The following is a 27050-nucleotide window of genomic DNA, read 5'->3' as shown; positions in this document are numbered from 1 at the left end:
TCATGCAGCACAATGCTGAACGGAAGTAGTACAACTGTGCATCCTAATCCAAATTTTTGGATGAAGATCTTTACACCTTTCACTCTGAATGTTGGATGCAGGTTCTGCATAAGTGCTCTACTCTACTTTTGATTATTTCTACCCATCTGCTCGTTTTGGTCTCAGTTTAGTGTATATTCATAAAAATTAGAAAAATTTAGGATGCTAATCTGCAACTGTTTTAAATCTGAACATTTGCAGTTACAAATAACTCTTTGAGCATTGTTTGCATTAGATCTCAAAAGTTTTCATATGTAACATTTTTGTTTTCACTTGTCTCAAAGTATTTGCTAATTTCCCTTATTTCTTCTATGTTCAACATGTTTTGGCTAATCCATAGTTTTCCAGCTTTCATTTGTAGTTTCATTCCCTTGTGGTTTGGAGAAGATAATTTGTATGATTTCAATTTTTTTAAACTGGAGAATTGTCTCAACTTTGGTCTATACTGAAGAATATTTCATGTGAACTTTGAAAAATACATATTCTGCTCTTTTTAGAGGAATGTTATGTATGTTGCTTGAGCTTATTGGCTTGTACACTGCATTGGCTTCTATTTGCTTATCTTCCTTTGGTGGTTATTTACATGGAATATCTTTTTCTGTCCCTTCACTTTCAACCTATTCATGCCTGGATCTAAAGGCAATCTCTAACAATCAGCAGGAAGGTTGGCCCTATTTTAAAAATCCATTGTGCCAATCTTTGCTTTTTATTGAGGCTTTAAATGCAATTACATTTAGAGTGATTACTGATAGGAAAATACTTCTGCTATTCTGCAAATTGTCTTCTATATGTTAAATATCTTTGGTGTTCCTCAATTATTCAATTACTGCTTTTAGTTATTTAACATACAATTTAATTCCCTTATTTCCTCTTCTGCATGAATTTAATACACAAATTATGTCAATTTAGTTTCCTATACAATCACATACATTCTTTTGTTGTTACAAATTACATGAACATATTATCTTTTAACATAGATTTATAATTATATTATACATGTTTTTAAAATGTTTCATCTTTAATTATTTCTTTACCAATGTTTTTTTTTTTTTTCCTCCGAGGCTTTTACTGCATTCTACTATAGATTGAAGTACTCCCTTTGTGTTTCATAGCACAGACCTATAAACAACGGATTCCTTATCAGGGAAGTATTAATTTATCACTTCTTTTGAAGGCTACTTTGCCAGATAAAGAATTCTGTGGACAATTTCCTTCAGCACTTTAAAATGCCTTCTTCCTTGATTGTATGTAAAAAGCAATTGGATGTTAATCTTATTAAGCAATCTTTGCATATTGAATTACTTTTCCTGCTTTCAAAATTCTTTGTATATGTTTGACTTAAAATGTGCTTCAACACTGGGTCTCCTTGAATTTCTATTAGTAAGAATTTCTTGAGCTCGCTAATAATAGGAATTTGTGTCTTTCTTCAAATTTGGTATATTTTTCAGGTTTCTTCAAATATTTTTTCTCCTTCTGGAACTCATGCAATATGTATATTGGTATGTTTGGTCTGATGGACCCGTCTTTTACTTACTGTTCACTTTTTCTAATTATATTAGACTGTATCACTTTAACTAACCTAGCTTCAAGTTCTTTTCTCCATCTGTTCTGCTGAACCTTTTGTAGTAACTTTTTCTATTTTTATTATGGTTACTTCTACTATTTTGGTTGTTAATATGCTACTAATTATTGTAATCATCAACATTATAATTTCTACTTGACACCTTTTTATAATTTTATTGGTATATTTCAATTTGATCATTCTCCCTACTTGCTTTAGCAAGTTCATAGTTTCCTTTAACTTTGTATACTAAAGACCTTGTCTAGTAAGTTCAATATAATACTTCACAGGATTTCTGTTAATTTTTTATATATGAATGAGCTATACTTTGTCTCTTTGTGTATATACCTTATGCATTGTTTTTAATAAACTGGATATTATTATTATGGCACCTGTGAATTGGAATCTCCTCTCAAGTTTTGTCTCTGTTGCATGTTGTGGACTGGAACTATTTGCTTAGTGACTTTTATATTTTTAAAATTTTATTTAAAAAATATATATTTAGTTGTAGATGAACACAGAATATATTTTTATGTGGTGCTGAGGATTGAACCCAGTGCCTCAGGCAAGCGAGGCAAGTGCTTTACCAATGAGCTACAGCCCCAGCCTGCTGACTTAAAACTATTTTTGTAAAAACGATTTTTTATGTGTGGTCAATGGGGTTTCTACTTCATTAGCTTAGTAGTTGTCTAGTGGTTTCACATTTGACAGCTTTCCTTAAAATGTGTGCAAAAAAAAAAAATATTCTCCCCATCTTTGCAGAATGACTGTATAGTGCATTCCTTCAATATGTACCCAGCAGTGCTGATTTAGACTTCACCTCCTGCTTGGGCAAGTTGTCAAGAGCAGCAAGAAGTCAAAGTTCAGCATCTTCTCAGGGTTTTGCCTTAGAAAAACACCCTGTCCTGGCAATCTATATGGTGCTCTAGAGTCCCTGGTATATGTGGGAACATTGAGAGATATTATTCTCCAAAGTATTTCATTCTGTAGCTTTTCCTCCCAGCCTTTCAACTGTCTATTGTTTGTCCCAACACAATCTTTTGCCCCAAGCAACAGTGGTTTATTCATTTACCTATCAATACTTTAATGAAATCTTTCTCACTACAGCCCCCCCCACTTTTTTTCCCTTGCAGAATTGTTTTAGTCTAGCCGCAGACTCATTTGTTAGTCTAGCAACTTGCCCTTGTATCATCTATGTCTTGGGAACAAGACCAATTCTGCTTCCTTCAGAAACAGAAACCTACACCAGAAATGCTGGCCACCATGTTGAAAGAAGGGACTGACTGGGGAGGAAAAAAAAGGAGGTAGGGTAAGATAAAAGCCATTAAGGTAAACTACTGGCTCTCAGTTACCTTAAAACTTGATTTAAACATTTGCTTGAATGCTATAAACCTCTATTTTACAGACTTGTAACAAAATTGATAGTTTTTTTGGCCAGTGTTTCCATGGAGGAGTGTGTCCCTTCCTGACAATGTAATTTTTACTGATATGCTTAATTTTTAATGGAAATATACTCACATCTAAGTGATTGTGACATGATTTTCCTATTACACTCTGAAGGTGAAATGCTTTAAAATTTTTTTTAAATGACAGTGGAATGCATTACAATTCTTCTTACACTTATACAGCACAATTTTCCATATCTCTAGTTGTACATAAAGTATGTTGACAACAATTCGTGTCTTCAGACATGTACTTTCGATAATGATGTCTATCAAATTCCACCATCCTTGCTAATCTCCTGCCCCCTCCCTTTGCCTCCCACCCCTCTGCCCCATCTAGAATTCATCTATTCCTCCCATGTTTTTTAAAAACACTATGTAACTACTTAGATTCTCGTCATATAATATAAATGTTTATACATATGATATAAATGTGTGTATTCTCAATATATAAATATATGTAAGGAATATGGAAAAACTAATAACAGATCTTTATGAATTATGAGAAATTTGTAACTTTTGGAGGCATACTTACTCCATTTTTAAGTATGACTAGCAATAACACTCACCCTTTTCCCTACTATCAGAAAAAATCACTAGTTACATGATTAATCTGATGCAGTACAACTTTTCCTGGTGTATGAAAATTAACCATGTTTCAATATTTAAAACTTTATAAGCTATGTGAACTCTGCAGTACATTAAGGCTCCTAAAATCCTTTCAAATATTTTGTCCCTAATTCTTTAGATGATGTGTTTGCCCATTATAGAGCTTCCTAAAACACCATATGTTAATGTCACTGATATAAAAATAATGTCACGGGCTGGGGTTGTGGCTCAGTGGTGGAGTGCTCGCCTAGCACGCGTGAGGCACTGGGTTTGAGCCTCAGCACCATGTTAAAAAAAAAATATATATATATATATATATATATTGTGTGTCCACCTATAACTAAAAAATAATAAGGAATGATGTTATTTTTTAAAAAATAATTAAGAATAACTACTCTTTAAGTACCCTTAGGGAGGTTCTTGTAATAGAAAAGGAACACTTGTCAAGCTGTGTGGTTAAAGCAAGATCTAATTTCCCCAACTGCCATGCCCACTGAATTGTAATTGACAAGGAATATTCTTTATGCATAAAAGAAAATTATGGTAAGCGATAAACACTATTGGGCTTACTCATGTGAATATCTAATGCAAAGAACTGTATGCCAAACAAAATGCAACAAGTTATTCATCATATGTTGTTATTAAATGAAACTCCTTTGGATGAAATTTTGTACTAGGATTTTTTTCTTCAGGCAGAAAAGTGTTTTTTGTTTTTTTTTTAAATTCTAACTGGAGTTGGATAAATATACAATCAATTTTATGAGTTTAATACAATGAATCTGCCTGTGAAGTGATACTACAGGATGTAACATACCAGATACAAACCAATTCTAATTGTCCAGCAAAGGTAATGAACACATTAGGTATGTGATTTTGCACATAACTGCATTCTGTAAGCACACTATATATTGAGTCACTTTTGGCAGTTTTGCTTACAGCACTTACTAGAAATGATTTGTTGAGACAGATTATTTCCCTCTAGAGTAATATCACGAATGCAACAACTATCTATAGTGAAGCTAAACTATGCACTTTAGAAAGAATTTTTTATTGATGAAATTACTTCTAATGTTCAGAAGCAATTATAAAATAGAAGGTGGAAAACTTACATGGGATTAGGAAGTATTTATTACCTTGGTCATAGGGTCTGTCTGAGAATGATCTGATTGGTCATGATTTAAAACAAAAAAAGCTTTGTAGAGAAATTAATGTGCTTTGTCAACATCATCATTTAATCAAATGCATACTAACTAGAAGATCATTTTGAGATTTAAGGGGACCAACTAAAGTAAAAAATTTGGTCTCAAATTCTTTGTATTGTCTGAAGTCCCAAGTGAACTTCTAGGACCATAAAAATATTAAGTGGCTTAAAATTATAAGCAGTTAAGAATTACAAGTCAGTTACTACCTAGGGATAAGCTTGAAACAAATAATTATTCTCATATATACTTTTCCATAAGTACCATTTCCATAATTTCCATGAATTTATTATTAATCCATGACTAGGAACTAGGGAAATTAGTGTTTTTAATAATAAACTTGGGGAATATATGATAAGGTTAATATAGTTCTGAATTATTTTCACTGAATATTATGTTTTGAAAAGATACCTTTCATCCTGCTAGCACACATATTGCCCTGGGATATAGCTTGATGAACATGCATCAGTAGATTTTTATATCCCCCATTCTTCACTGAAATTCACAGGTACCAAAGAAGTAAACTCAGTGGAACATACCCAATTCCCGTCTGAGAGTATATAGCTAGAACTCCCAATAGACAAAATGCTCTGTGGTTAATTATTCAGCTCTTAATGAAAATTAGATAAGTTTTGACTTACTGAATAAAGAATTATTTTCCTATATCTATCTTTGAGTTGCACTACAGAGTAAAAAGTAGAGGTTTGAGAGTTTGGAAATGCTAGTTATGAGTTCAACATTTTATTTTTGGCTTTCTGCTTCCATTATTCCTGTAACTCTGACAAAATTTACATTTCCTGTCTAAATTTCAAGGTTGTTGTGAAGAACAGATATAATGTATGTGAATGTGCTTTATAAACTAAACCAGGATACAAACACAATATTACATTCCTGTGTTTGGTTTTCAAAAAAGCTTCATTGTGTTATTCACTCATCCCAGGAAAACTAACCTTTCATAAGGATTTAGGGCATGGGGCTTTGATGAAAGTTGCTTCCATAAAACAAAAGGAAAATGGCCATATTGGGTTAGGTTTGCTCTTATAAATTTGGATTCCTGGATGATCCTTGTAAAGATGAATAAATATTAATTTGTAGTTTGATTTTGCTTCCATTGTGTGATGGCTTTGAGACATGTTGATTTAGTGCATATTTGCTTTAGATTGAGAATCCATGAAGAAACTTTTTCCTAGGCTAGTTATCCAAATTGCTGGTATCATTCATCCTACACACTTTGAATTAGTTATGATTAATAAGAACAAAACACTATTTGCAACAGTGCACGTCCTTTATAACTGAAACTGCAGTAGTATAATTTTCCATACATGACATGTTTTCATGCATATGCTTTATCCCTGTACAACACTAATAATTCTTTAACATACATTCCATAGGTTTCCTTAACTAACATTGTGGTTTCCCTTACAAATGAGTGAACAGTTCTAAAACAGTTTAGTTACATTGTCACTTATTTCAATCCTGTGGCATACACTGAATATGCTTGAAAAACACTGTTTCTCTTGTAGATTCCTAAATGCTACCATCTATTTCTATAAATTAAATTTACTAGGAAAACCCAGTTTTAAAAAAGTATACAAGAATAAGCTAGCTTATCACAATTGACAAAGAAATGAACTCAAGAAGTACAAATATTTTAATGTCAGGAACAGTTTATCTTCGTGGTAAACATTCACTTTATGCAACTCCCACTTGGCTTCATTTAATTAAAAAGCTGAAAAAGAAAGAAAATTATTATGTACTGAACATAAGAAAAACATGATATGCTTTTTAATCCATTCTAAATTAGTACAAGTAAAAGCAACAAATGTCATGATTATATAAATCCATCTAATTGTAACTTTGCTAATGGGGGTATTTTTTGAAACTAGTTTCTGTAATGGGGTCAGGCTTATAGTGAGAATAGGGTCAGAGGTGAGAAAAGATGTGATGACTTGAATTGTGTTTATAAAAGCATCTCTCATCATTGGGCTGGATAGAACAATAGTTAAACATTTAGAATGATAATGTAGGGGAATAAAGGAAATGGACTGAAATATTTGAATTTGAATGTCCTAAAGAAAATATTGTTTTTTCTTATTTGTAATTCCTTACATAAACCATAGTTATTTAAACATTTGGTCTTTTGTTATTGTGGTTTGCAATTTCATTATATTGGACAGTCAAAAACAATGTACATGTAATTAAAATTGTCAATAGATTTTGATAAAACAATATTACAAACAGATGCTGGTACATATAGAACTAAAAGGAAAGTGGAAATATTTTTTAATATCCCTAAGCAAAGTTTTATTTTGTAAACAAGAATTTAACTTTGTAAGATATCTTAAATAATTTATTAAGTTTAAATTTTATATTTGTATCTGCCAAGATGTGGTACATTTTTTTAGTTTTCACAAATGAATAAGACACAAATAATTGTTAACTAAATATTGAAGCACAAAAGAAACTAGTGATTACTGCAGCTGAAAACCATACTGTGGAAAACTGTTCAAACTGTTTAAATTTATTATATCCTAGGCATATTGTATTGTCTTTCTGAACCTCGGTTTCCTCATTAGTGAAGGGTATGCTTGTTTTGGATGATTTCCAAAGTTCTTTCCAGTGCTAGTATTTTATGATTCTTGTGCTAAAACTAAACATATTTTAAAATATGCATTTTATTATAAGGCATAAAATATATTTATACATTATTATTTTTAAAGTACAAAAAATAGTAACATCAATATTAGTAATTACATAATTTACATTGTAGTGTTATTTATAAAGTTATACAGCACAAGAAGAATAATTAGTATACCTGTATTTAAGAAATTATCAAATCATGCTGATTATCAGGATGCAATCAGACACTTTTATTTTTCAAGATAAGTTATAACTAAAGTGCTGAAGGGGTAACCATCTCCATGAAGAATGCCAGCAATAAACCTCATTAGAACACCAAGCTTTGGTAGCTGCTTAATTCATGCCACCTTTCACAATACCGATGGCAAAAAAGATAGTAGGTATGTCACTTACAGATAAACTTGTTGGCATTTCCTTTCCTCAATTATAAGCTCACCCTGAAGATAAAGTTAATGGAAGAATGATGGCTAATGAAAAAAGAAACCATAAAGTATTTTAAAACATAGTTGGAAAAACTGGAACTAGAAATGGAGGACCTGTGGGATTTTTGATTTTTTTTTTTTTCTTAAAAAAAAAAATGACCTGAAAGTTTCAAAAATGTCCACCAATAAAATGTTAAAAATACACCTGCATAAAAGCAAATATAATATAACCCTCTATAATTTTATAATGCCTGAATTTTTAGAGCTAGAAAGGTCAAAGTTATGTGATATTTAGATGCTGATATATTTACAGAGTAAAAGGATCTTTACAACTACATTTTATATGAAAATAGATTAAAATCCTTACTATGCTATTTTCTCATTCTAGTTCTTCTAAACTGAAATGCTCAGTGATTACTTCTAAAACTTGCTGCAATAATTGCTGGTTTATATCTTATTATGAAATGACAAATATGTTCAATCTCCAACTGCTCATTCTATTTATTGTCCTACAACAAAGGATAAATCTATTAAGTAGGTTTCTTTTCATAAAAATGAGGTATAAAAATCTTTCCAATATCTTGAATATATACATGTAAAGACATGAACACAAAAGTGTCAATTTTGTTAAAATGTTAACGAATAAGAGTTCATACTTTTTAAGGTAATTGATCATTCAGGATTTCATGTTTTTATTTTTAATATATAAATATTAAATGTCAAAGATAATGCTCAATATGAATGTTTTATACTTATATCATCACTCAAGGGATTAATCTCTCATTTCTATCTAGCTGAATTTTTTCTCTTTTCACAGTTACTTGTCTAATAATTTTGATGTATAATCCAAAAGCATAACAGTTTTTATTGATTTATACTCCCAACAATGCTTGGATATTTTTCTTAATGTTTATCACAAAAATGTATAAGTGCTTTTACACTGTACTTTAAAAAAACTCACAAATACTAAAATGTACATAAGTCTGCATATCTATAATCATTAATGACTGTGGCCACCTTACACTGGAGTGAAAACATGCATGGGCGACTTTAACTGGGATGGCAATATAAAATAGAAGCATGGGTAGTAAACTGTACACACTGAGCTTTGATAGCAGGGCAGAACTAGCACAAATTCTCACTTGCTCCCTTCCCTCAGCATGAAGGTTTTCAACTATCTCCTTTCCAGTCTGCATAACTTTCTTACTTAAAGTATGTGAGGGCTGCAGATGAATACCTGTATACAAAAAGATGATCTTAAACAATTCTCTTTAAGAATGGCTCTCTCATGACTCCCTCAAATATCCAGGATTTAGATAAAAATGCTGACTTGCTGAGGAATGATGTTCTAATAATTCATTACCAAGTTTGTTATTTGAAATTCAAAATAAGTTTTTCTAGGAAACTTGATTAAATTTTATCCAGACTGTACAGTCAATTTCAATAAGCATTTAACAAAGAACTTGAGTATTGTACACAGAAGGTATGCAGAAAATGAAAGGACTGAAAGACATGGTTCTTATGTTTTTATCTAAAGGGGATAAACCTGCTCAAATTAGTTAATGCGTTGTTGAGTCACAGGGCTACAGAATTTAAAAACAAATGAAACAAAGCTGACATTGGAATAAGTAAAATGATGGAATAGTAAAATGAAGGGATAGTCTAGTCTAAAGAAGCTGAATACACAAAGGTATCACAGCATGAAAATTCATTAAGTGCTATGTTTTGTATGGCTAAACAAGGAGTTACAAGGAGTTGGTATACTTTCAGTAAAAGTCCAGAAAGAAAATATTTTAAAATTTCTGGACTATTGATCCTTTTAAAACTACTCAAATTGGTGTAGAATAAAAGCAGCCATGAATACTATGTGAATCTGGATGTGCTTCAAATAAAATTTATTAAGACACTGAAATTTAAATTTCATATAATTTTTACCTATTCACCTATCAGAATATTTTGTCAATGATTTAAACTATAAAATCCATTATTAGTAATGTGGGGCAAACCAAAGCAAGAATTAGTTGCTGATTCCTGAACTAAACCATAGGTTACACTGAAGGCTGTACTGTACTATAAGTGTAGATGAGCCCAAATTTAAAGTCATGTTTTATCATCCAATATTATTGTATAGCTAGTAAAATTATACTTTGGAAATGGTTAGTGACACTGAAATATGCTCATGATACATGAAAGACATGTGGTTTACAAGATGTGTGTAACAGAATCCTTCCCTAGATTTAAAGCATATGCAAGCTAAACTGTTATTTGATAACCTGGGTGTGGGGATTGATTAATTTTATTTTCTTCCCACTTTGCTTGTCTGTAATACATTTATCCTCCCCCACCCCCTGCCACCATTCTTCCTCATCAGCTACCAATGGGTTTGGAAAAAGTAGCTACGTAATTGGTACATATCTTAAAATGATAACTCTGGAATTATACTAGGATAATACCAAGGATAATGACTAAATATCAAGATATATATTAGGAAGCTAGCTGTAAATTGTAAATTAAGATGGCAACAGTGGGACTAGAAAAGTGATGAAAACCAAATCAAATGACATAATACAGGACAAGGGTATGTAATCAGTACAAAATGATTCCAAGGTCTGTATCCCATATGACCGAGAATGTCTTAGGAAAAATAAGTGGCAATACAACAGTTTTGGAGGCAGATATGACATTGATTTTGGACACAAGGTGAGCTGTTATGTAGTATTCACATCTAGATCTCAAGTGAAAGATCAAGATTTGTCACACATTTGGGATTGAAAAGCAACCTAAAAGAAAAAAGGAAGGGATAAGAGTGTCATGTTATAAAATCCAGGGTAAAAAGTTTTAAAGGGGATGGGGGAGGCTGTTCACCTAAATTGTTAGAAAGGTCATATGAAGAGAACTCTGGCTTTTCTTGGGTCACTGGGTGGTCATTGGAGGATATAATAAAAACATGTCCTTTTCCCTTCTGGTGAAATATCTGAACTAGGAATGTATGTTTTGCTTTTTTTTTCCTTGAATTAATTACTCTGTTCCTGGTGTTTTGAAAAACCAACATGTACACAATGTTCCTGAAGGAATGCATTCTGTCCAATTGGGAAATAGTTGAATTTTCAGTACACAGAATTTTCTTGGACACTGCTCTTACCTTCTGTCTCAAACTGGGGGAAGGAATCAGGGATATCTAGTGGTTACATAAAGGCACTCTGTCTCAGAAATTACTTAGGTGGTGAAAGGAACAGCTGTTCAGATTTTGTATTCAAAAAGGGGAGCGCAGAAAGAAAGGCCTCATTTCTTCACAGGTCACTGGTTGAATTTTCACTCCTGTTTCACTGGCCTATGATTAGTGCAACCCAACTTGTAATTTTTTTTTTTAATCTTCACATTTATAAGTGTTAAATGGGAATGCTAGGGAGCAGTACATTAGAGCTGTTAGGCAGATCTCTTTAGTCAAAAGTCCTAGGGCTCTTTTCTCTATAATAGAAGATTCCTGAACCCAGAAAAGTCTTCAAGTCTGAAATAAATGGTCTTTTGAAAAGGCCTACAGAAATTCAAACCTTTATTAGCAAGAAAAGAGATTTTTGAAAACAAACCTTTCTACAAGTAATACGGGGTAATAGCCATCAAGCCTATTGCTAAGGCCAGTTCTCCATGCAGCCGGAAGAGGGGCAGACTGGAGTTTTGATTACATGACTATTAATAGTTAAGAATGACAAGAAACATGGACACTAAGTTTGGGTGGGGTGGGGGATAATAAAGCTAGTATGTGGGGCAAGGGATAGATGAAAAACAACACATTTGCATAACAGGAACTTCCTATTCCTTCCCTGCTTCCAGTGGGATGCAGAATGTTGCTGTTTCTGCCAGAGTAAATGAGCTAAATTTCCCCAACAGAAAAAGTCCCCTAGAGCACCTCTGTGTACATGTTAACTCAGACTGTTTCCTATGCTGGAATTAGGATACGTGGTGTAGAATCAAACTGGTTTCAAATTTCTACAAAACTTAGTTAATGTAGAAGTTATCTATATCTGAAATGATCAAATGTTGGTTTTACAAAAGAGTAATTAAGTTAACTGTGTGGAGGACTTGTTTTGCTTTATTAATCTTGTATATGTTATTTATATTGTTAATGGGAAAAGGGATTTGACTATATTTTTCCTATGCAGAATTAAGCACATTTTCATTGATCTAGGTTTTCATTTCTTCTCAAAATTGATAACAAAGAGAAGTACATTTTGAGGTGGAGGGAATATGTTTGAATATTTACAAAAATGGTTAATTCCAGGGGTCAAAGTCTACTGGTAGAAATTTATACTGAAGATTTATCCCTGTAGCAACAAAGTATAACAGCATAAGACTGTAATTATAGGAGTCTCACAATTATCTTACATTTGTAAAACAGTAATTTACTATAACTTGTCTTATGAGATAAAATATGGTCTTTATTTAAAAGATGAGGAAAACTGAGGCTCAGAGAAGATTAAAAGACTTGCCTGGGATTATAGTTTTTAAGTGCCATGGTCCAAATCAGATCTTCTCACTCAAAGTCCAGATCACTTTCCAATACACCACAATGAAATACAACAATATGGAAAAAATAATCCTTAAGATTCAATTTCCATTTGTACAATATTATCACAAGATTTAGCACTGTATTCTTTATCTAGATAAGATACAAGATGGTGCCTTTATAGCACTCCCACTTTTTCTAAACCACATCTACATCTTTGGACCTTTTATGGACTCGGCATGAGAAAGGCAATATGGCAAAATTCTTGTCAATGACATACATTGTGTTGTGGTCAACAAATGTGGTCACCAAATTTATTTCTATATTTTTTATTTGATTTCTCTATAGATGAAAGGTAAATACAAGATATACAGATGAATACTACGTTGCTATACACTGTACATCCTGAGAATTTTTGGCCTTGCTATGCTTGTTCGTTCACTATTGTATTTTACCCAGAATTTTTAAGAATGCCTTTCATTTCTATTATCAATCATCTTGCAAAATAACCAAAGGTATAAAGATACTTATAGTTCATGATAAGATAAGGGGAGAGACTGTGTCTACTGTACGTTTAATTAAAGTGCATTCTGCTTTTTTACTTGTAAGATAGCTCAGTCAGGTTTCTGGAATAACTATCTTTCCACACATGCCTTTAGTTATGTGGACCACCTCACAACTCTAGGGGGTGCCATTCAATATGGATTGCATGTCCTGAAGTCATGCAATCTGGCAAACCAGCGCTCTTCACTCTATTTAAGTTACTTTGCATTTACTGGAAGTTGATAAGAATTAACATCTTTAAGTAAACAATGAATTAACAAGTATAGGATGAGCACCTACTATGTGCATAGCACTTTGTAGATATAAAAAAGGTTTATTTGTCAAGGAATCTTTCCCAAAGGTCTTACAGTGTTCTAGAAATAAACACATGAAGCAGTTGTATATGAAAACAATAAAAAATGTAAATCGGTAAAGTGCTATGAATAATTAGTGCTAAAATGGCTGGTACAGGGAGAGATGTGGATGACAGAATTAATTTGTATTCAGAACCCACTGTATTTCAGTGGCTATAAATTTATCCCCTTAAAATTCTGAGGTAAATATTATATGAAGTTTACAGATGAAGAAAGAGGCTCAAGAAAGTTAAATATATTGCAAAAGATAGAGAAATAACAGACTACTCTAACAAGTGAAACTGTCTCTAACACCAGAAAAACACTATTTTAGAGCTGAGGAAAAACAAAACTCAGAAGTCCTAAAGTTAAGATCCAAGATGCACACTCAGATTTGTCTAACTGAAGAACCAGAGCTTTTAGCTACTAATATACCAAATTAAACAAACTTGAACTCAAGTATTATTATTCCTGCCTTATACCACACTATGTAAAACAGTTAAAGAATCTTGAGGATGATTAGGCATCAAAAGGACAGTTAGTAGAGATTTGTGTCATAGAAGTCTTCTGAAGAAGATTTGTAAGTCAGGGTGCCAGTGGGAAATACAGAGAAGGTAATTACTAGTAAGTAAAGACAATCAGGTATCCTTATTAGCACTTTGCCCTTAGAAAATAGGGCAAGAACTAAAGACAATTTTTATTCAACATGCAAAATTTCTCAATATAACTCAGATGGTAATTAGATAAAATTCATAAGAAACCTTATTTCACTGGTAATATCAAGGGCCTCTGGAGTCCAATTAAGTTCATCAAAAAGTTCAGGGAAAAACTGCTTCACTCAACTGAATTATGCAAATATGAAACAAAGCTACTTAATGTTTAGTGTTTTTTTTTTAAAGCCCTGTTTAGAAAAAAGTAGATTAAATACATCTAAAATAATTATATCAAAATTAATGATAATTAACATCAAACATTAATCAATACTATGTAGCAAGCAACAGTGATCTATATGCATTCTCTCAGGTACACAGAATGAGGTAGTGAAGTCATCTTCAATTTACAAACAAGAAAACGTAAGGTTAGAAAAGTCACACAGTTTGTCCAAGGAGACACACAAGCAAGGAAAGTTTGCTTATTGAAACAAACAAATCTGGGAGATTTTAGTAATGGTATAAAACATAATGCTGCTGTAGAATACACCATTAATACTAAAACTTAGGGAAGATTTACAGAAATAGGATGTGTGTGTGTATATATATATATATAATAGCTTTTTATGCCTTTAGCGGTGTACATATATCAAGATGAAACAAATTCTGTAGTATGAAATACTGAGAAAATATGAATATGATGGGGGCATAAATGTTCAAGAATTTATAAAAATAAGATTAAAATAATGAAAATCAGAAAAGGATCACTCCAGGTAGAAGTAATTATGGGTTTCAAATTAAACAGAATTCAAAATTGTGAGAAAAGAATTAAAAAATGGGTTTAAAGATGATCATGGACATGGTGCTATGTATAATGATAATTATCCATATAAATCTATCAGACTGGTACAAAAGCTGTAATTTATAGCAATTCAGAAGGAAGATTCTGAAGGATATAAATAGCAGAGAACAATGACATAATACTCAAGAAAGTAATCTGATATTAGGCTTGAAGCCTAATAATCCATAGCTACAAGCGATTTTTAATGTACATTTTTACTAATAGGTACCTCAAGGGTCTTATCCCAAGCATAGACTTTCTTTCTTTTTTTTGGTCCAGATACTGTTTTATTCTGAAGTAGAATCATGTAGCATTAGGTTGACATTTTCAGCTTGGATTACACCACCAGTCAAGTAGGATATACTGGAATCATTTGTCCAGTCATAAAAACCAAGAATAGTTCATCCCAGCCCATCTGAAAGTGCTAAGAAATATCAATATAATTTCCACTGAAATTATTCCCAATTTCATTTTCACTCATCAGCTTTCCAACCAATCTATACTGAACTAACTATTACAAAGCATTTTTTTTTTGGGGGGGGGAGGAATGCTAGGGATAAGAGTCTCAAGCTTTCATGTACTCTATCACAGAGCTACCACCCAGCCCTTCTAAGAGATAATTTTATGCTTCTTTCACTTGACCCAATGTGAGTAAGTCACCTTCCCACTTTCCCCAAAGTACACTTATTTCCTCCAAAATGCCTGTCTATAAAGATACTCACATTAACCTGTTACTTTCTAAATCTCTGAAACTGCCCCATACTGTCCATTACATCTTCTTCCTTGTACTTTGAAGATGTTGGACAACCTCCATCATTTTAAGCATACAGCAAATCATTTTTGTAAAGTGTGTAGAAATGGGAGGTTTTTCTAAGAGCTACTATGAAGGAGAATATGTAACTATCTTTGCAGTTCACCTCTTATTTAATTAGGTATACGTGTTAAAACTGAGAAAGTCAACTATTTGGTTTTGGCCAAAAAAAGCTTTCTTTCCTGCTATAAACATAGCACACTGTATTTCTGACATAGAATGCCTGAATTGGTTTAGATCTTGGATCCCAAGGTCTATGGTTAAAGATTGTAAGGGTTGATGATCTCTGAAAATAGACATCTACCAATGCCTTTTCAGAAATAACTCTAGGACATTTCTTTTAAATAATGGCTTCTTGCATTTCATTCACAACCTGCCTTTACCTAACATGAAGGCTTATTTGCCTTTTTAAAAGTATAGATGAATGCTTCTGGGAATACGGACTGTCCCTTAACTATGTGGTGCTATGTTCATAGTTGAACGAGCTACTTTCACAGGAAAAGGTCTTTTCCTTTATCATCTCGCCTATCTACTTGTCTCAGAATTACTTTTCTTTTTCACTCTTGCTTTTACCATCGTTTTTGCTTTCTCCAATTAATTAACTGTACAGATACATATATTTTTAACTTGTTCTGCCAGGTTTTTGGAATTTAGCTCAGGATTTGTCCAGAATTCTGGTATATACATCTCTGTAAACCTTTTTAATACTACTTTTGAAATTTACATATTAACATAATAATTTATAAGAATTGATAAAAGTTCTGAAGGGAAAAACTTCAAAGCAAAATTTCAACAGAATAAAGTAGATCCACACATCTTATACATCATTAGCATACATATAGTTAATAAAAGCAAGTAAGTTTTGTAAGTGGAAAATAGATATTTTTCTTTGTTTATAATGCTCCTTTATAATGTACTGAATGGAATTTATATCCTACATGGCCTGACAAAGCAAAAAAAAATGAGTATGAAACATAAGGAGGGCTATCTATATATACTATTAAGGATTTATGGACACATGATGAGCAATTTGCCAGAATCATATGTAATTCTCATAAAAGCTGAAGATAATTACTTGAAGGCTTTAATATGGGAAGTGATAATTAAGCTAGAGGAATAATTTCAACTGGATAGGAAAACAGTTGAAATCTCAGTAAAGATCTGAAGAAATTTGAAGGAGAATATTATAAAACATTAAAGAACAATTAAAGGAATCACATCTTTGACCATGTAAATTATAGTGGCTTTGATTTAGTAAATTGAAGGACATAAAAACAATTTTTATTAACCAGCTAACGCTGTGAGTGACTCAGTTCTTCTGCCTATCTCCTATTGTTCCATTTAATGTATTTGTAAAATTTATCATGAAGGAAAAAAAATAAGATAAATTCTAACTTAAGTAAAGTTGCTTCTTCCTCTTGAATTACTCAAGCTCACAAAGGAGTCAAGAGAACGGATTAGGAAGCTATTACCATGGTCTTCAATATCAAATTGTCAAGATGCATTGGCTACCAGATTATTGAGGTCACTGTGTATCAGACCTCACAGAAATTTTTCAGCTAGAGAAATAATTAAATGGAAAATTGATTTTTTTTCGATTATAATGTTTCTCTATATTGTAATGAATGTAATTAATATCCTATATGGCTCAGAAAAGAATGAGTATTAAACAACTTTTTATTTACAGGTGTATAGAATTAATGAAGTACAAAAAAATATGGCACAGGAGAAAGAGAACTGAGCTGATCATCAAAAGTTCTACTTCTACCTCAAATAAGATAAATGCTCTCAGGCTCATCTGTAAAATGAGTTTGAGGGTAATATTTCCATGGTCCTTTCCTGTTCTAAATTCCAGATCACTATGAAGAAGACTCAAAAACTTACCTGGAAAAACAACTAATTCTGGAAATATTTAGAATTTGAATTGCAAAATTGTCCTAAAATTCACCCAAAGTGATAAGAATATTTTCATGTGTTATATGTTTCTTTTTGTATCCTTTTGACTAATTAGTGCACTTATGGCTAAAAATACATTGAGCAATCCATACTGTTTATCAAGCCACAGCAATGACTCATAACCTCACAAGATACCAGTCACACATTTCTGTCGGTATCTTACAATGTTCTGCTTAAGAAATATTGTTAGCCACTCTTCTCTATTTTGTCTAAAAGCTGGAATTTTAATCTAATTTGAGCCATGTTCTGGAGTCAGCCCTTTTCATTCAAACCCACAGTGATTTTTGACACCTCTAGATTATTTCCATACAACAGACTGCCATTAGCTTTTGATACTTAGTTTCATGGGCATAATCACTTTCTCCAAACAGATCAAAATTATTTATAATAAGCATAACATGTCTATAAAGCATTTTAGTAATTCAAAATTTGAAATTGGACAGTAAATATGAAATAAGTTAGCACATAATTCTTTATGCACAGAAACTATTCAACTGATTAAGAGCCACGTTTGAAGATTATGATTGTTAGACATAATTTTAATGTTTTAAAAATTTCCTTGAAAATGACCAAATGTTAAGCTTTTGGGAGGCACTGCCTACCTGAATCATATGGGTGAGATAATGCAAGAATATTCAGATATAAAATTAGATTAATTAGATCAGTGGATTAATTAATTCACTTAAATGGATTAACTGGATGGTAACTGTAGGCACATGGAGTGTGACTGTGGGGGTGGGGGGTGTGCCTTTGGGATTCATATTTTGTCCCTGGTACCTTGTCATCACTCTTTCTCTACTTCCTGGTTGCCATGAACTAAACAGCTCTCCTCCACCATGATATCCTGCCTCACCTTAGGCCCAAAGAAATGGAGTTGGCTGACCACAAACTGAATCTGTAAAACCATGAGTGAAAATAAACGCTTCTCTAAGTGTGTCTTGCCAGGTATACTGGTCACAGCGACATAAAGCTGACTACCATATGAACCAGGGAAGAATCTGATTTATCCAACCTTATTACCTCATTTTATGTGGAAAATCAAACCCCAGGGAAGTGAATTACCAAAGCATGAAGTTGAGAGGATGCAATCACAGATGTCAGACTTTAGAGTTGCCTTAGTAATAAAGTTTCAATCTCCATGTAACTATTAATGCTATTTGTGTATCATTTTGAGGGTAGATTATGTCCAAAATACTGAAAACAACTAGTTTAACACAAAGTAGGCAAGGACATTTGGAAACATCTCTTTACATACTTTTCAATAGTTACTTTGGTTCAAGACTTTAAAAAAAATGATCTTAGTATCAGGTAATGTTAAAATCAAAATTCTATGGATTCAACTTGAAAATTCTATTGCAGAATTTGTTATTGGTATTTAACTTAGAGCTATTAGTTTTTAAGGCAAAGTAGAAAATTTGGCCAATATCCTGTTAATCAGAGCTAGAACTAGGGCAACTTCCCTTATCCCTCAGTCTTTCAAGTCTCTTAGCCAAATATTTATAATTTTCTATGCAAGGCAAATCATTAAATTCCTAAACCCAAAGGAACTCAATGAAGAACAGACAATATGAAATTTGAGTTCTAAGTAGTACACATAAGATACATACCAAAGTACTGTAAGGGTATTGAGGTGTCAGGTGTGGAGAGAACTCCTACTGGAGTTTTAAAAAGGCTTTTCAGAAGAAGCAACTGGAGTTAGTTCTGAGAAGATGTTTGCTTTGAGGGGAAAGGAAAACCTATTCCAGACAGAATGTTTTGTGCAAAAAGATGATTTGCAAAGGTATGGATTACCTAGGGACCACTACAGTTTAGAGAACTTGGAATGAAGACTGCACAGGTAAACTTTCATTTGATCAATTTCAATTGCTCAATCATAATAAGGGATTTAAGTGTGAGTAATAAAGGATATCAGCTACTTTTTAATAGACTACCCTTGCAAAATTCCAAATTCTTGCTAATTAGCACTAGTAACAGAAGATATTTCAATATGGATCATTGATGAGAGCTTTGAAGAGTATTCCTGATTCCAAAGTCTATTTGGATAAATCATCCTAACTGAAATTAATGTGTAATTAATCTTCTTGGGAGAAAAATTCTACATTTGATGCCAGTATGACTACCAGACAAATGCACACAATGTAAGGATAATAAGGATTCCTCTGATCACACTGTGAAATTTAGAAAATTCCATTAAAGGATATTATCATTGAAAGATTTACCAGTCAAAAAACAGAACCCACTGAGAAGAAACTTTCTAGTTTGAATCCATCCCATTTATTCTTGATTTTTAATTCTTTCACTAAAGGAGTCATATTAGGGCCTACTTTTTCTTTTACTAGACAGTCTGATTTAATTCCTAGGTCCTTGATCCACTTTGAGTTTTGTGTGCACTGTGAGAGATAAGGATTTAATTTCATTCTGTTGCATACTGACTTCCAGTTTTCCCAGCACCATTTATTGAAGAGGCTATCTTTTCTCCAATGCATATTTTTGGCACCTTTGTCTAATATAAATGTAATTTTGACGGTTAGTCTCGGTGTCCTCTATTCTGTACCATTGGTCTATCAGTCTGTTTCTTTTTGGCACCAAAACAATCTGTGAGGTGAAGATAAAGCCTACATCCTGGGAGCAAATTTTTACCCCTCACTCATCAGAGCACTAATCTCTAGAGTATATAAAGAACTCAAAAAGCTAAGCACCAAAAAAACCACAAATAACCCAATCAACAAATAGGCCAAGGACCTGAACCTACACTTCACAGAAGAGGATATACAATAAACAAATATATGAAAAAATGTTCATCCTCTCTAGCAATTAGAGTAGTTTTGATTTGCATTTCTCTTAAGATATCATCTCCAGTCAGAATGGCAGCTATTATGAAGACAAACAACAATAAGTGTTGGCAAGGATGTGAGAAAAAAGGTACACTCAAACACTGCTGGTGGGACTGCAAATTGGTGCAGCCAATCTGGAAAGCAGTAGGGAGACTTCTTGGAAAATTGGGAATGGAACCACCATTTGACCCAGCTATCCCTCTCCTTGGTCTATACCCAAAGGACTTAAAGACAGCATATGACAGGGACACAGCCACATCAATGTTTTATAGCGGCACAATTCACAATAGCTAAACTGTGGAGCCAACCTAGATGCCCTTCAGTAGAAGAAGGGATAAAAAAGTGGCATATATATACACAATGGAATTTTACTCAGGAAAAAAAGTTTAAAATCATGGCATTTGCAGATAAATAGATAGCCTTGGAGAAGATAATGCTAAGTGAAGTTAGCCAATCCTCCCCCAAAAATGCTGAATGTTTTCTCTGATATAAAGAGGCCGATTTGTAGTAGGGTAGGGAGAGGGAGCATGGGAGGAATAGCCGAACTCTAGATAGGTCAGAGGAGTGGGAGGGGAAAGGAGGGGGTAGGGGGTTAGCAAGGATGGTGGAACGTGATAGACATCATTATCCAAAGTACATGTATGAAGACATGAATTGGTGTGAACATACTTTATATACAACCAGAGAAATAAAAAATTGTGCTGTATATGTGTAACAAGAACCGTAATGTATTCCACTGTCATTAAAAAAAAAATAACAAAACCTGGATAGTACATGTAACAGTATTAGCTATTACATATTAAAACAAAAACTAAAAAATTGTAACAAGAACCATAAGAAAAATGTTCTGATAATCCATATTATATCTACAGCTACATTTTTAAATATATATATTTTTAGTTGTAGATGGACATAATATCTTTATTTTTATGTGGTGCTGAGGATTGAACCCAGGGCCTCACATGTGTAAGGCAGGTGCTCTACTACTGAGCCCCAGCCTGTACAGACACATTTCTTACTGTAAGAATATAAAATGTAAAGTTCAAGTTTTTACACACAATAGCTAATCTTTTTCATATCACTTCAGATAACCTGCCTGGTCTATGTAAGGTAAAAGTTCTAAACCACCCCTAAGGTTTTAATGTCTGTCATATCAGTCTTCTTACTTTTTCCCTCAACATAACAGAATTTTGCTCTTCAAGAAAACATATGGGCAAAACAAGTGCATGTACATAATATTTTCATGCAAGCCCGAGGAAAACAATTCAAAAGAAATTAAAGGCCATCCCTTCAACCTCATTAGACTCTAGGTCATGTTTTGATTTCAGTCTGTATACATTTTTCAATTCATGAAGTAGATTTTTTTTCACCAAAATACTTGTTCTATACTGTAATTACAAATTAAATTGCACTTACTGTTAAATACTACGCACTGTGATAAGCTTTGTCCCAGAATCTAGTGAAAAGTAGCAAATAAGACAAAGCTTGCTCTTGTCCATAGAGAGCTTTTCTCTAATGGAAGAAACAAACATTAAATGATTATATAAATATGATAAAATGCTGCCCCAAATGCATATTTGTCCCTTTAAAATTTTATTCATTTTTTTCAAAGGAACTTTATTTTTTAAAGTGTAATAAATTGAATTTGCTGCCTTATCAAAATAGTGCTTCTTTCATAAGGTGAAAAATAACATTGTTTTCAGAGAGTCTTTTAAAAATCAAAATAAGTGGAAGAAAAATGTCTTCAAGATCTTAAAATGCATAAAGCACTTTTTCAATCCTACCAGTAATGGATAAAAAAAATTTCTCAATCTGTACAACAATTCTGAGGATTTGTCTATTAGCAGTCAGATACAGGATGTTTATAAAGCATCCTGAAATTTCATAATGCACAGAAATAAGACAGATATATGTCAATGCTCTCTAAAATCCTCCAATGACTCCCTATCATTCAGAAAAAAGTTCTTAGAAAGTCCTATGAAAACCTGTATGATCTACAGCCTGGCTTTACCTCTGACCTCAGCAGCCTCACTTCCCATACTCTACCCCTTGCTTGCTCTATACTCCAGACAACTGTCTGTTTCTCAGGGTCTCATGCCTTTGTAAGAGTCCTTAAACCTGCTGTTCTCTGTGCCTAGAACATTCTTCTTCCAGGTATCTATAAGGCTTATTCTAGTAATTTCCTTTATGTCATTAATAAAATGTCCCTTCTCAATGATGACCTCCTTGGAATATCATCCAGATTTAAACCACATCTCTATTCCCTTTCTCCTTATTATCATTAGTGAAATATACTTTTCACTTGTTTTTCTGTTTCATCACCCACCCCACTTGAATGTAAGGGCAGAGAGGTGAGGGCAGAGATTTTGGTTATCCTATTAATGGTCATATCCCTAATACCTGGAACACAGTAACTGCTTGATCCAACATTGAGGAAATTTATTAATTTGCTGCACAGGACATCACAAATTATTCTTGAACTTTTATAATTTGAACTACACTGGATGCTAGCTGGAATACTGTACAAATCACATTTCAAAACAGTTTGTCTTCTGACCAATCTTCATATAAGATGCTAACTCATGTCATTTAAAAATTCAATTATTTTTGCCATTTCATGGAGGTCATTACATGTATTTGTAAAGTCAGTTTTGAGAACTACCTCTAAGGAAAGTGAACGATGTATCTTCAAAAGCTATATTACATACACAAATTAGCTGAATTGAATACTGCTCTGTTCACTTAATGCTTTTGTAGGCATCTGTCATTTAATTTGACTTCCCTTCAATGGAAATAGATGCCTAATTTACATTCAGCTTTGAATGGCACCAACAAAGTCAGACACCTGACATATACAGATAACACTAATGAATATGGAAAGTAATTGTGGTGATGGAGATACCTTTAAGGAGTTCAGAGGGAGGACCAGGGCCTACGATAAGGAGGAATAATGAAAGTTCTCTTTAACTTTCATGCCACATACTGGGGAGTAACAAACTTAAGAAATCAGGCCCTTCTCAGAAAAAGTTCACAAATTTTTCAGGGTAGCAAGGGTGGGAGAGTTGAAAAGAAATTACTCAATTACCATGGTAGAAAAATTAGAGGTTTGTACCCTCCAAGTAATTGCGCCACCTCTGCAGCATAAAATAGGGGCAGCAAATTTATCCTTATGACCTGTTTTCTAAACCCTTTTTTCTCTGGTATCTAGGTGTGTGGCAAGTAGGCTTTTAGTTGTCTTTACTTCTTTCCACGCCTTTATAATAAACCTCCCATTTTCTAAAATGGCTTAATTACCTCTATGCTATTTAAATCTAAAATTGCCCCACAGATAAGCCAAATGCTATTTAGGATATTTAAACCAACCTGGTAAACCCACACAACAGCACATCAAAGACAACACTGCAGGGCCACTGCAGCACCCAGAAGTCTCCCTTTCACTTCTCTATACCACACCTCAGTTTGGCACACTGAGTCTCTCTTGTGATTCTTTACTTGGTAGCTCCTCATTTATTTATGGATTTACATCAAACTATGTAAAATTTCATATTCATAAGCCATTCGTGGCCATGATTTCCTTCTCTCTCTCTCTTTTTTTAAGAGGATCTGATATACATTTCAGTCTAGGCTTGCCTTCAGCTGGCTTCCTATCTCATTAGGATGGTAGAATCTTGGCAAGAGCATGGGACTGGTTACACATAAGAAAGTTACAATTAAATCAATAGGTATATCCTATTTTACGTATGCTTACTACATGTATCTGGGTAAGCCTACAATATGAATTTGGAAAAGCTTCTCAGGTGGTTTACATGTTTAACCTGGTTAATAAAAAAAATAAGCAAAAAAAAAAAAAAGTAAAAACAACCCAGAGTAGTAGAGAGTTATTGTAGTAAATGACTGTCATGACTTGAAAGAAAGCACAAACTTGAAAACTATTTATGTAATTCCAAAAATACTGCCATCAAAAATAACAATATAAGGAACTAGTAAATCCCGATTTTTTTCTCTACTTTTCCTACTCATATTGCTATGTCAAAATAATCTACATAGTAAATGATATTCTGGTATGATAATGTGATCTGAAATACAAGGAAAGCTAGAATTTGCTATTTACTTTTCTTCCTGTCAACTAATGTGGTTTAAGATCTCACAGCAGATGTTGCTGTAGTTTATATTTTAATGAATATAGAGATACAATCTTTACCTTTGACATAGTTTAAGTGCTATAGATCAAAATGAATTGATATTTAAATGCTCTTGGTATTCTAGATAAAAGACTTAAAAATACAGAGTATTTCTCTTTATTTACAGATTCTGTTATAGAACTAGTATATGTCAAACTAAGAAAATTCATACAGCACCAGAATTCCCAATCCCAAGGTAGGAGGAATGAGGGAAAAAAGTAACTTCATCTTTCTTAAAGTACTAGTTGTCCTGGATTTGATTAATTTAATACTTTCATATTTTCAGAGAAAAAAACTGGCTGGCTGGCTAACATTAAGGATAAAATGAAAGAAACTGGACACTTTGTCTATCTATTGTTGCCCCCAGAAATAATGTTTTAAAAAGTTTATATCATCCACAAAGTTTAAAGTAGATGATCCCACAACTCAGATCTGATACCCATGTTGCCTCTATTCCCACAATACATTTATTTTTAATGGATGTGTGATGAAGAGAATTAGAACTGTATCTTCATCCATGTGAGAAAACAGGTAGCACTGAAGACTTACACTTGGATTATATAATTCCATAATTAGATATCCCTTTTATGGGATTATTTGTCTTCCAGATAATACTAAATATAAAGCTAAACACCATTACCATCATGTCTGTACAAACATTAAAATTCCTTCTAAGAGGCCAGCCTCACTCTGATACCAAAACCAGACAAAGACAACTCAAGGGAAGAAAGAAAACTCAGACCAATATCCCTAATGTACAAAGATGCAAAAATACTTAATGAAATCATGGCAAACCATTCAAAAACACATTAAGACAGTATACCATGATCAAGTGGGTTTTATCCCAGGGAAACAAGGTTGGTTCAACATATGCAAATCAATAAACGAAATTCACCACATAGAGTTAAGGCTAGAAATCACATGATTATAGATGCAGAGAAAGCATTTGTCAAAGTCCAGCACCCATTCATGTTTAAGACACGAGAGCAACTAGGGATACAAGAAACTTACTTCGGTATTCTAAAGGCAATATACAACAAAGCCAAGGCCAACATCATACTGAATGTAGAATAACTGAAAGTATTTCCTCTAAAAACAGGAACAAGAAAACAAATGTAGAAGGAAATTTGACCCCCCTCTCTCACACTGCACAAAAGTCACCTCAAAGTAGATCAAAGATTTAGGAATTAGAGTAGAAACCCTGCAACTGCTAGAAGAAAATGTAGGCCAGAAACTTCAACACATTGGCACAGTCACTGACTTCCGTAACAAGACTTCAAAAGTATGAGAAATAAAACCAAGAATCAATAATTGGGATGACATTACATTAAAAAGCTTCTGTACAGTAAACACTTAAGATCTACAGAATGAAAGATCCTTGTTATCTGCTCCTCAGAGGATTAATATCAAGAATATATAAAGAACTGAAAAAACCACCAAAAACAAAACATGAACAATCAAATAAAAAAAAAGACATAGTAAATGGGCAAAGTAACTAATGCTTCTCAAAAAAAGAAATATAAATGAACAACAAATATATGGAAAAACATTCAACATCTCTAACAATCAGCAAAATGCAAATCAAAACTATACTGAAATTTCAACTCACTCTAGTCAGAATGGCAATTATCAAAAAAACAATAATGCTGGCAAGGATGTAGGGAAAAAGGTACACTCATACATTATTGGTGGGACTGCAAATCAGTACCACTCTGGAAAGCAATATGGAGATTCCTCAAATAACTAGAAATAGAAGTATCATTTGACCCAGCTATCCTACTCCTTGGTATATGTCTAAAAGATCTAAAATCAGCATGCTATAGGGATATCGCCACGCCAATGTTCATAGCAGCATAATTCACAATAGCCAAGTTATGGAAACAGCTTGGACACATGTCAACAAATAGATAAATAAATGTATAAATACACAAAGGAGTTTTACTCAGCCATACAGAAGAATGAAACTATGGCATTTGCTGGTAAATGAGTGGAACTAGAGAATATCATGCTAAGTGAAATAAGTCAGACCCAGAAAGTCAAGGGTCAAATGTTTTCTCTCATATGAAGAAGCTACAGCAAAACAAAGGAGATGAAAAAGCGGGGAGGTGGCGGTCAGATATAAAGATACATGGAAAGTCAATGAAGTAGAAGAGAGACTGATGAGGAGAAAGGAGGAGGAAATGTAGAATGAATGTGACAAAATCACACTATATGTATTTATAAATATACCACAGTTAATTTCACTTTATGTCTATAAAACACTAAATTAAAAAATAAACTATAAATAAATAGAAGAAGGACTCGTCGAAGAAAGGCATCAGAGGGAGGGAGAAGGGACAGGAAATGTGAAATCCTTGAGACTGAATTGGAGCAAATTAAATTCCATGCTTTGGCTAATTATGTTAAATTCCAATATTATGCATAATTATAATGCACTAATAAAATTTAAAAAAAATGTCCACTGT

General features: G+C 33.0%; 1 protein-coding gene across 5 annotated transcripts in view; it reads right to left on the bottom strand.

Annotated features, from left to right (window-relative positions):
- Positions 1–27050, bottom strand: part of Tusc3 (tumor suppressor candidate 3) — a 326107-nt gene that overhangs the window by 93636 nt on the left and 205421 nt on the right. Inside the window, exons 11-12 of one of the 5 annotated variants that reach the window (XM_046425966.2) lie at positions 12400–12462; positions 6117–6579 (exon numbers count right to left, since the gene is read on the bottom strand). The exons of 3 other annotated variants lie outside the window; for them this stretch is intronic. In XM_046425966.2, the coding sequence (XP_046281922.1) occupies positions 12444–12462 (19 nt within the window). In that variant the 3' untranslated portion in view covers positions 6117–6579; positions 12400–12443. Of the gene's footprint in view, positions 1–6116; positions 6580–12399; positions 12463–27050 lie in introns of those variants that run through there. One more of the 5 variants, XM_046425967.2, reaches the window with a different exon arrangement.

The sequence above is a fragment of the Marmota monax genome, unplaced genomic scaffold (assembly GCF_021218885.2).
Source record: "Marmota monax isolate L192 unplaced genomic scaffold, Marmota_monax_Labrador192_F-V1.1 WCK01_AAM20220418_F8-fsc00197, whole genome shotgun sequence".
Classification (NCBI taxonomy): Eukaryota; Metazoa; Chordata; class Mammalia; order Rodentia; family Sciuridae; genus Marmota; species Marmota monax.
This window is presented reverse-complemented; position numbering and strand designations above follow the sequence as displayed.